Source organism: Astyanax mexicanus, chromosome 9 (genome assembly GCF_023375975.1).
Source record: "Astyanax mexicanus isolate ESR-SI-001 chromosome 9, AstMex3_surface, whole genome shotgun sequence".
NCBI lineage: Eukaryota > Metazoa > Chordata > Actinopteri > Characiformes > Acestrorhamphidae > Astyanax > Astyanax mexicanus.
In genome coordinates, this window is record NC_064416.1 from 19167991 (window position 1) to 19180160 (window position 12170).

Below are 12170 nucleotides of genomic sequence, written 5' to 3' on the forward strand. Positions count from 1 at the left end.
CCATAGACTGCTGAAGCTGGTGTCCTATAAACATGGCTGTGGCAAGGAAGTGTTACAATCTTACAATCTGGTGGAAACAAGGGCAACCCTTGGTGACTTTTGCACTGATCTGAAAACATTATTTTTTTGTCAAGGAATGTACTACTTAAAAAAAAAAATATATATATATATATATATATAAGAAAGAAAGAAAAATATATATATATAGAACATCACTGACTGAAATTCACAAGACTGGAATGAGCACTGGGTGTGGTACAGCAGGGTCTGCCAGGGTCTACTACTGGCAGGGATGGCCTCCTAATACTAGGGTCATACCTGTTCCCCTCTGCTGGGTAGAGTCTGACACTTCACCCTCTCTTTATACCGAAAACTCATCTGTTCCTGCAACTGAGTCCGCCTCTGTGGGCATGCGCGCACACACACAGGTAGTGGCCATTAAACACATAACACACTCACGTAAAACAAACAAGCATACGCAGTCACACAAAAGTGCAGCCCAACACAATATGTTAGTAAAACCAATTTCATTTCAACTACAAAGCAAAGAAGAGAGATTACTGCAGTTCTCCAGATCTCAAATTAGTAACAAAGCTTTAGTTAAGGTCCTCTCAAGCCAACTAAACCAAGAAAACTACAGCTAAAGGATGAAGTTATGAGATTATGAGATTACTGGTATTAAAATGATCTTCTCTATATTTGTTACCTTTCTCCATGCAGGAACCGGGGCCAGGCGCATGGGCACTGACTCTTTCAAAGGGGCGGGGGGTGGAGAGGGGGGTTCCAAAACTGACAGATTAGGCATGGACTCCCCCTGCAACCAGTGCAGTGAAAATGACCGGTGAAGTGGCCAATGAGGAGCCAGGAAATAGCAGAGACAGTCAAACATGAGCCACCATTGTAGTCATCCATGAAAGAGGGAAAAGAAAAAAAAAAGGAAAATATGAAAAGGAAGGCATGCAAACAAAGAAATAAGAGAAAGAAAGAAAAAATCTATGACATACATGCAAAATTATAATTGTCTATAATAAGTCATGCAATAATAAAGTTTGAACAATGTCAGAGTAACCAGTTTTGATTGCATAAACAAACCATAAATAATGGTACCGTAGTTTGAGGGATGCTACAGATGAACCATTTTTATTTCCATGAAGAAACATGCACAGCTACCATGAGGAGTCTGACATTCACACACATTTCTTATTACAGTTACGTTTAGTTTAAGAATACAGTAGGATCAACAGCTAGGGGTGTAAGAAAGTTTTTTTATTAATAAATCATTTACATGCAAAGACTGGTTCAATTTGCGTTTCACTCAAAGTTTCTCAAATTTCTTTCTAAAAATTGTCCTACAAAAGGTCTGTCAATTCATGATTTTTTCTTCAAAAGTGTGTACTGGAACGTACCTGGTAATATTATATGCATCATGATACAATGGTAATGATTCAACATATTGGGATACATTGTAGCACTGCACGCAGGGCAATTTATTACATTATTTAAATCAGATTCTGAATAAATGTTGCAGTATGTAGCACTGCCCACATGCCTCTATGCATTCTTTATTTTGTCATGGATGCTAAGCATTCATGACAAAAAAACAACAGTGGTCTACAATTTCTAACTAGGTTGGACAGCAACTCTTCATAAAGTTATAGCATAAGTTTACTTTCTGCCAAACTTTCTTCCTCATCCATCTAGCAGTCAAGTGACAATTAAGCTATTATCTACACTGCCTCTTGACTTTTCATCTGTAGCTGTAAGCTTTTAAAAAGTGGGCAGGAAAATAAATACAGAGTACAGAAAGCTCCATCTGTATGTGCATTTAACTTTAAACACACCATAATACACCACAAAATATGTGTAAAAGAAAAATGCACTTTCAAGTTATTGCAAAATGAACCAGTAAGAACCAGTGGATAAACTTATTCATTAACAATCAATACTTTTTTTTTTTTTTAAGAAATATTGATTCTTTTGATCTATCAATATTTTTAATACACCCCTAGTTGCTGATTGATGATTGATTCTACTGTACTGTTAAACTAAACTGACCTATATTAAAAACATGGGTAAATATCAGAATCTTTGTGATAGCTGTGCTTGTACATTTAAAAAATACAGCTCTTCTTAAGTAGAGTGGGTGAAAAAGGCCTGTGTTTCTTTATGTAAAAAGAGGTTGTCTGTAGCATCCCTCAAAACACCATTTATAGCATCTTAATTTTTAATAGTGTAGGAACAGTACAGGATTTTACATAGATGACAGGATTGTGAAGACGAGTCTACAGAAAGAAATACAGAAATAATTTTCATATTTATTGAGAAAGCAAATTCACTTTTACAGTTTCACAGTCCAGCAGATGACCGTGCCACCAAACTGCAGTGTGCCCAGCAGGGTCATCACTCTACAGTGGTGCAGAGAACACAGAGGGCTTAGCCTGCTATAAAAAGCTCTTAAATCCTCGATGATGCCACTCATTCCTGCTGGTTACTCCATTAGGGTAGATCACAGCATGCAGACTCACATACACACAGTCCCAAATCTCATTTCTGTCTATTCAGATATGACCCAGACTCCACTTCAACAGATAAACACAAGTTACTTCAGAAAATAAAATACTGAAAAAAGTAAGCTGCACAAAACAAATTTGTTTACTGTCAGGCAAAACCACATATCTCCATGTCTGACTTTTTTTTTTCTTTTGAACATAATGTGAAACTTGCAGTTGCGTGAAATTTGCCACTGTGTCCAACTTTCACTATAAATGGATCCATAAAATTACTACATAAAATTATTCCATAAAATTAAGTAAGGGTGTGCCATATTATAAAACACAAAAACATGCTCGTGATATTACATTTAAATGTTAAAAATGCTAAATGCTAAAAAAAAAAAAAAAAATGTGTTACAATTTTTTTTTTCAATAATAGCAGTATTGAAATATATTTTGTATTTGTTTGTATTTTTGTTGGAGTTGCTCTTTGGAAGACATACTAATTAATTGTTCCAGGGATTGCACTTTAATTTAGGACTTTTAAGATCACCTCTGTTAGGAAAGTAGCAATAAAAGGTTTTGCTAGTTGGTTGCCAAGGTGTTGCTATGTGGTTGCTAAGGTGTTGCTAGGTGGTTGCTAAGGTCTTGCTATGGTATCTGTGATGGTTGTTATGTTGTTGCTAGATGGTTGCTAGGTGGTTGCTAAGGTGTTGCTTTGGTATCTGTTGTAGTTGCTATAGTGTTGCTAGGTGGGTGCTAAGGTGTGTCTAGGTTGTTGTTAAGGTGTTTCTATGGTATCTACGGTGGTTGCTAGGTTGTTTCTAAGTGGATGCTAGGTGGTTGCTAAGGTGTTGGTAGGTGGTTCCTAGGTAAAGTATTTGCATAAATGAGATTAAAATGTGTTTGCATGTATAAAAAAAACATATTTCCTTTCTGAAAAGAACTATTAGTTTCTACTAAAGCCTTTACATTTGGTTTATAGCAGTATTCTTAATACTGTACTATTTACAGTGTTTTTTTCACATTGCCAAGAATATTGTAATTGCAAAAATACCCTGAAATATAGTGTCCACAAAGTTTTGAACATGTAGTGTATTTTGGGTAGGTATTTATAATGATATAAAGCTTCACACTCCTCTGCTCTGAGAATCACTGAAGAATAGAATCTTTGCATGGTAGAATTCTGTGACATCATCAGCCAGTTCAGATTAGTTCATATCAAAACACTCCTCACTTCGCTGGTTCTACTGAGCATGGAACAACTGGTTTTCCTGGTGCTGAATATTTCAGAAACATTTTCCACTGCTTTTCTTCTGCAGATCTGTCCAGGTAGGCGCGGTCCTGGTTTAGATACTTTAAAATAAGAAAAATATTATGATCTGAACAAAAAATATAAACGTTATATATGTACATCTCTGGAAAAAATTAAGAGATAACTTCGGTTTCTGAATTAATTTCTCTGATTGTGCTATGTATAGGTAAATTTATTTGGTAAAATGAACTTTTCTATAAACTACAGACAACATAATAAATATATTGTCATTTAGAGCATTCATTTGCAGAAAATGAGAAATGGCTGAAATAACAAAAAAAGATTCAGAAATTTTAGACCTTAAATAACGCAAACAAATCAAGTTCATATTCATAAAGCTTTAAGAGTTCAGAAATCAAAATCTTACACACTGCTTTTAGATAATTTTATGTCACTCCTGGTGCAAAAATTCAAGTAGTTCAGCTTGGTTTGATGGCTTGTGATCATCCATCTTCCTTTTGATTATATTCCAAAGGCTTTCAATTTGGAAAAATGTAAATCTCTTGTTTTTTTTTTCCAGAGCTGTATAAGAAAACGATATAATAAATGACCTGTTGTTGCTAATGAAGTTTTGCTAATGAACCGCCTCAGTCTGCTTTAACAACCCTTAGGGTTTCAAATATATCTTAGGGTTTGACTCTTTTTCGATTTTCAGATTTCCTCTCTGTTGGTTACGTTAACCTGGGTTGGAAATGTCTTCACTAGAAGAAAGAGGGAACAGTGTGGAGGTCAACGAGCTGGAGCCTGAGCTAGCTGTTAGTGCTTTTACCAGCGTCATTAACCACTGAGAAGAGCATCTGTTCTACAAACTCTATCATCAAAAGTCTCAAAGAATTAGTGGTCACTCCCTACTGTCTTGGTGTTGACCCATCACCTACAGAGTCTTATGATCCTCTGACAAAGGCAGAGAAAAATGATGAGCTAGCACGTGAGGATGTTTTGTCCAATGAGAGCGCTGAAAAAGCAGCCAGTTCATCGTGTTTATGCTCATTCCAGAGTAAGGACAGATGCTATTGTGATTTTAAATCACTGTGGTACATGCCAGACCACCAGCACTACCTCAGGTGTGCAAAAAGTACACACGAACCCAGGGCGTTCACAGAATGGTGGAATGACGAGGACTTGGAGATCACTGACGCGTTCAGTGGACGGTATAAGACAACAGACAGAATCTATAAGACCAAATTAGCTCGAAAAACTCCGATGCCTCCTAAACAAAAATTCTCATGCAAAAGCAAGTGTGAGCTTTCAGAAGAAGAGGAGGAGGAGGTGTGAAGGAACTTCCTGCAAAGAAAAGCCAAATGGATTGAAAGCAAGAAGGAGATAAAGGTTGATGAAGAGGACGATCCAGCGCTGCCCACTGTCATCCACTGATTTCCTTTATCATTTTTTCTTCCTTAATTTTCTTTCCTTCTCTTTTGTGTAAATATTAATACATTTACTAGCATCATTTTGTTTGTCTTGTTTGTGTGATTTTTTTTTTCATGTAAATTAGTCACAGTAACACATGAATGTATTCAGCTGCATGATGATACACAGTTGGTCTAGTCCTTGTAGAGAAACACTGCCAATACAATAGGAATCGCTAGAACTGATAAACATACAGCGGTGTGAAGAAATGTTTGCCCCCTTTATAATTTCTTATTTTTTCTTATTTGTCAAACTTGAATGTTTCAGATCACCAAACAAATTAAAATATAACACAAAGATAACACAAGATAACACAAAAAACAACTCAAAATATAGTTTTAAATGAACTTTTTCATTATTAAGGAAGAAAAATAAATCCAAACCTACATGTCCCTGTGTGAAAATGTGCTTTAAAAACAACAAATTAATATTATTATATTTAAATTAAATAATATCTTCTGAAAAGCATGTTTTTGCATGTTTTGCCATTTACTGTGAAGCTTAAGGGCAATTTTTGTATAATTGTTTATCTTTGCAGTTTAAATGGATCCAATATATATTCTGTACTTTAGTATTGTGGTAGATTTAAGTAATATAACGTTATGTTTATTTTTTTAATTCATTTTAACATTTAACATCTTTTTAACATTATTACTTTTTCTGTCAATTACAAAACAGACAAAAATGTACAGACTTTTTTTGTTCCTAATTATTGTTGGAAACAATGTTATATATGAAGGTTTATGTAAAACAAAACTTTAACATTAATTTGTTGCAGTTGTAAATAGTAAAATAAGAGAATATAATTTTTGTAAAAATACCCTGAAATTTTGTGATATTATTTTAGGGCCATATTTTGTATATATATAACACATCACTCACTCCCCAAAACCTTAAAACTTAATAAGTCCCACCAAGCCTGGGCCAAACAATCAGAAAACTTCTCAACACAAAGCAGCAATGCCAAGATAAATAGACAAACCAGGCAAATCCAGGAGAAAACACAAACCCAGCGTTATACTGCTTCACCCACCTCCCACACACAGAGCTGCCGACTGACCCAGGCCTGCCCTGAGAACCCAGTCAACTCTATATATATATATATATATATATATATATATATATATATATATATACACACACACACACACGCACACACACTCTCACACACAGATCTTACTATACAAACAACACCTACACAGAGCTAAAACACCAAACAACAGATGAAGAACTGATGCTGAGAACAATGTTTGACAATCGTGTTCCATATTGGATTCCTGAGGTGTCCTCCATTTCCAGTAGCAAAGCAGAGCCCTGTTATTACTACATGAACTCTGACCTACCTGTCTCTTGAGTCCAGTGGATTGTGCAGGGGCGTTCTCCTCAAACTTGGCCAGTAGCTGGGTGGCCATTGACTTCACCTTGTTATTGTTAGCCGCTGCTGTGGTGTCAATTCTGCGCTCCGTCAGGGCTGTGGACCTTTCATTACCGACCCCCTGCTGCAGCTCCTCCTGGACCAGAATACAAAAATAACAATTAAGAGCCTGCAATGTAACAAGTTATTATACAGCTTTTTATTAGAGCTGTTCCAAACATTTTAATCATTATATATGTAAACATTTTACATTTCTATACAATAGCATGCACCATACTCTAATAACAAAGCATTCTGGACATCTAAACAGTACATGTGTAAGTAATGTGAATAAGTGAAATGTTATTTTATGTAAATATAAGACAATTTAACTCTTAATAGCATTTTAACATTTTTTTTTTTTTGTCGTGCAAACTATGCCATTAAAGCAGTGTAGCATAAGTCTGCCCTGCCCTGTTAAGTGTCATCCCTCTGGAAATCAAATCATATTCACATGAATGGCCCCAGGAATTGAATTGCAAAAACAAAAGGTAACATGCAGCAGACATTTTTTTTTGTTTCCTTTTTTATCTTACAGAAAATAGCTTAATATATATATAGATTTTTACAAAATATTCCCCATATCTACTATGCAATAAACTCAATATTTATCGATATATTGAAATTTTGAGAATTTCCTCTGCTTTGTTTTCTTGTGTGTTTTTCTGTTAGTTTGGCTAAGTGTGGAAAATATCAGAGTTCCAAAGCTCTGCAACTATTTCCAGGAATGGCACATAATACAATTTGCTCCTTTTATCACATTACTCCCTTTTTAAGGGAAACAGAAAGTTCCTACACTGGGATTTGTGTGAAAACAGCACTAGTAGTATTGTCCTTTATTGTTAAAAAGTATGAATAGGTCCTCATTGTCAGGTTTCTACAAGTAGACATGCAATACACTCATTAACTTCTGTTCATCACTCCTAGATTGTCTATTGTACAGCACAGGAGCATAACATAATTCCTTTTTTTTTTTTTTTACTAGGTTTTTTTTTTTTTTAGTACTAGGTTATCAGTTACAAAGTTGTGGGTTAGCTCCCCGTGTTCCTAAAGCTGCCACCGTTGAACCCTTATCTAAGAGCCTTAACTTATCTCCAGGGATGCCATAGCATGATTCACCCTGATCTTCGACCCAAGATTTCCCATATGATACATGTAAAGAAAATACTTTTATTGTACAATACAAGTCCACAAATATAACAATAATATATTCTTACATCTTCAGACTGGCCGGCCTGACTCGTTTTTCTCCTCTTCCCCACTCCATCCATCTCCTTCTCCTTCTTATCCTGTCAAAGTGTAAACAGCAAACACTGAGAGTCAGGATCAGAGAGAGCAGATAGTCAATACTGCAGTGTCTCAGTGCTAAGCTCAGACTATCCAAAAAATTAGCAACAGTACCTTGGGATTGCGCTTCCTTGAGATGTTAATACTCTGACCCAGTTTGCTGAGGAAGGAGATGGGTGACTTTGTGCTGGCGATCAGAGCGGCCTTCTCTTCTGGACTTAGATTGTGGTTTTCTGGAACACAGCAAGAACATGTAGATTTGAGCTATTAAACCTTATATTCATTAAGTTATGAATTTAAAGGAGGTATCCAAATGTTTTTTTGCCTTATGTATTACAGACATTATTTGAGTGAAAGTAAACGACAAAGCACACACTGAATGTGACACTTTCAATTTTGACCAGGCCATTTCAACAAGTGGTACAGAATTATTGAAAAAGGCTATAAGGGTGCAAGGAGAAGGGAAAAAGGACGACAGCAGTGAGTGAGGAGTTCAGTAATTGGACAAAAATCTGATAACAGGTGACGAACTTCAAAAATATACAAAATATAGAAAATTAAGAGGCTGTGTCTCTAATGAGATGTGGCTCCAAGTTAAAATAAATAAAACATTTAAAATAAATAAGTGGGTTGGCCCAATAACATGTACTTTTTACAGCAAGCTTAAATGCATTGTTAGTGATAAGCCCAGGTGGAAAGACGAAACTGAAACTTCATGTGAAGCATTTCACTTTTGGACTATGAACTGTTCAGAAAAAATGTCTGATATAGACCACATGTAAAAAACTGATGTGAACTGCCTAAAACAAATATTGAATTTGTTGGGGAAATCGGTTTCAGGACACTTTTCATATTGATCAATTACATACTAATTACTACTTACCACCAGGAGGCACAGTGTCCTTGAACATCTCATAGAACTGAGTAAGATACACGACCATAGAAAGCTTGTCAGGCTCCACCACAACGGACATCTCTTTCCCAGTCATAATGGGCGATATCCCAAACTCCTTCTCAGACACATCAAATGCCAACTGGTTGTTCTTCTCCACATCCTTCTCATCCAGGGATTCAAAGTCGCTATATATATCAAACACAGATAAACAGAGTTAAACATCAGTGACTCAAATCTAAAACAAAGAACATTTGGCTGTGTTTTAGACAACCTAAAAGGTCACAAGTAATGTAACGTTATAAGTGAATCTAAATTAGGTTCCATGTAATTGAGATACAGTGGAGGGAGCTAAACACATGGTCAATATTTAGCACAACAACTTGCACCCTGAAGAGTTGTGTGTTGTGTCTGAAAGGGGATCTGGCTATATAATATGCAGCTCTTTCTAATATTGCTCCCACAGTACACTGCAAGAGCTAGAAGACCAAAACAGGCACCACACAGCTGGGCCTGCAAAAGGTCAATCTGAACATTTACAGTAATGGAGAGTGAAGACAATGCTAATGTGCATCTTAGAGGTAATGGGTTTATCAGCTGCTATGAGAGAGAGACTGATTGGTTTATGAGGAGCTACTGGGATCTGTAGTGAGACTAAGTGAGATGGTAAATAGCAACTGTTCCAATTGTGCTGTTTATAACAGGGATTCTTAACCACCTGTTTTCCACAACTTTTCCACCTTACAGCCCACCTGTTCATAATAGCCGACAAGAAAAAAACAAAATGTATGTGTTTTTATTTTTTCTTTATTTTTAAACTGTTATGTCTGCATCAAGCACCCATGAAGGTATTTGAAAAAAAAATCCTTTGGTGTTTCCTCTGTGACATGCTCTTACTTTTTTGTGTTTCTGGTATGTTCATATAGTGGTTAGTCTAACCATTGATTCTTACTTTTATTTTTTCCACATTATTATGACTAGAGCTACATTTACACTGAACACAGATCTCCAGTGCACTTTTAAACACACTGTTGTCAGTGGGATACTGCTGAGCAGACACAGCCAGTCATGATAACCAGAGTCTGCCACAGCGGATAATATATTATAAAATACTATAAAGTTATAATGATTTAAACTTTTGTACACTGTGCTTTAGCCACTCACAGATAAAATAGCCATTACACACATGCAGACATTGCCTCTTTGCAGAGGCTTGAAAAGACATGAGAGGCTATAGTAGCACATATCAAGTGTAGGAATTGGTCCACTAAAGCCTACCTCCCCCCAAGGTGCGTCTGCAGACCACTTCACAGCCAACCTGGTGGTCTAAGGCCTACTGGTTAAGAAACCCTGGTTTAGAACATACTCAAACCAAAGGGAATTATGGTATAATTTATTATCAGTATTTTTTTTTTATTATGTACGATGAAAAAAAAGTAAGCTTTTGTTATGGTTCAAACTATTGCTGGGCGGTATACCGGTTCATACTGAGTCTTAAGTTTAGCTTTTATACTAGGCACTCCTCATGTTTTGAAGGATTTGGTAATGAACAATTAGCTTACTGAAACTGACACTAGCCCACACCAGGGATTATGTTTATAATCCTCACTTTTGGTATTATCCAGACTACAAAGCTACAGCATGTAGACCTATAAAGAGCTTAAACTGAAGACGTGAGGGAAGCAGACTGGACTCACATGAGGTCCGGTCGGTAGCGGTGGATGAGGGCACACAGAGCCAGGCCACTCTTCCAGGACGTGGTGAGGTCAGACACACTGACCCCTCGGTAGCCCTCTGTCTGCCTCTGACACCAGTTCAGCAGCTTACTGGAGCGTGCAATAGACTCTGTGGAAATAACACAAATCTCAATGAGCCACTATCTGGGATACCATTAATCCTTCATACAGAAGACAAAGTCGTTAGTTGTACAATAAAGTCAGCATCCGCAGGGTTGAGGAGGAGGAGGAGGAGGAGGAGGAAGGGAGGGGACAAAGGGTGGATTTCATTCACTTATGGAAGGTTATTGGGAATCTCAGGAGGTAGACAGTTTGGAGTTATGGTTAGAAATGCTGTTTCTTTGGCCCTTAATATGTAAAATACAGTCTGTTAGTTCATACAGTGGTTCAGTTTGTACAGTGTTTCAGTTCCAAAGGAAAAACTCCATTCCATTATTGACCAAATCTCTAATGAATTAATCAGTCAACAACAAGACGCTTTAGATGAACCCCTCAGGAGAGAGCATCATGCATTTTGACCCTCATCATCCACCAAAGTTACCTTGCAACTGCTTCTCAAGCAGAAGTTCTAGGATGGAAATAATAAGGCATTAAGTTGCAAAATAACAGCCAGAGGTGTCCTATTCAGTCAAACAACAAACTATACAATACAAGTAACTCTGTATCAAAAAAACAAAACAAATTGCACACCATTTCTCATGAGTTTGGGAGTAGAAGAGTTGACCACATTCTCCATGTCGATTCGGATTTCCCTGTTCTCTCCAGTATCTATGAGATGTCGGACCTAAATGGTGGAAGAGGAAAAAAATAGTCAGTTTCTGTCTTTCATTATGGACTAAATCAAGTGGCTGTTTTTGTCCCTGCATGAATGATCTTATCCAACTAAAGATCATTGATCATTCTTCAAACTTATCAAGCAATTTTATCTGTCTGAATGATCTAATCTACTGGTGGACGTTTTTTTTTTTCCCTAATTCAAAAACAGTTTTAGCTTTTGACAAAAAATCTGCCTTATCTGCCAGTGGAACAAAAGCAAACAGTAAGTAAATCTTTTTTCATTAGTAGTAAATAGTAAATATTTTTTTTACAATGTAAACATGAAACACATCCTATTTTTAATACTATAATTAAAATATTTCATATAGGTTAAATTCCCCACATGACATATCACCAAAACAATACCATATATTCACCTAGCCCACATTTTATATGTGATGAGGGTTGGGAACCACTTTATACATGATTATTTAAAGATAAATACATTAAAACATAAAAACAACAAAATTCCACTGACCTGGTTGGGTCTGAGTAAATGCAGACTGATGTTTGGATATCGTGTTGTGGGATCCACAGTATAATGGCTGTAGTTCTTACTGACATTCTCTGGAGTGGTCTGCGGAAGTAGCCGGTAGATGCTCTCCCTGAGACACAAGGGAGCCAGGGTTACTGCTGCACGGTTAGGACCAGACACAGGAGCACAGTTCAATTCCATTCAGAGCCGCTTTCATCCCATTAGTGCTGCCTCTGATCTGACCCAGGAGACTTAACACTGGCAATTTACTCATAAAGCACTTACAGCAGAAATGCAGTGCGAACTCAGCAAGATGAACTACCTTACATGTGT

General features: G+C 36.7%; 1 protein-coding gene and 1 long non-coding RNA gene across 11 annotated transcripts in view; one reads left to right on the forward strand and one right to left on the reverse strand.

Annotated features, from left to right (window-relative positions):
- The window catches only part of mical3a (microtubule associated monooxygenase, calponin and LIM domain containing 3a), a 124417-nt gene that overhangs the window by 51057 nt on the left and 61190 nt on the right, over window positions 1–12170 (reverse strand). For 4 of the 10 annotated variants that reach the window (XM_049483636.1, XM_049483635.1, XM_049483634.1 and 1 more), the window contains 7 exons: window positions 11841–11967; window positions 11237–11330; window positions 10508–10655; window positions 8802–8998; window positions 8033–8151; window positions 7849–7920; window positions 6561–6728 (listed from right to left, as the gene is read on the reverse strand). In XM_049483636.1, the coding sequence (XP_049339593.1) occupies window positions 6561–6728; window positions 7849–7920; window positions 8033–8151; window positions 8802–8998; window positions 10508–10655; window positions 11237–11330; window positions 11841–11967 (925 nt within the window). Of the gene's footprint in view, window positions 1–318; window positions 403–706; window positions 815–6560; window positions 6729–7848; window positions 7921–8032; window positions 8152–8801; window positions 8999–10507; window positions 10656–11087; window positions 11115–11236; window positions 11331–11840; window positions 11968–12170 lie in introns of all 10 variants that reach the window. The other 6 variants (XM_022679619.2, XM_049483629.1, XM_049483630.1 and 3 more) reach the window with 2 other exon arrangements.
- Window positions 3486–5257, forward strand: LOC111194767 (uncharacterized). The gene is made up of 2 exons (XR_002651241.2): window positions 3486–3824; window positions 4463–5257. It is a non-coding gene; the product is annotated as an uncharacterized LOC111194767 (long non-coding RNA).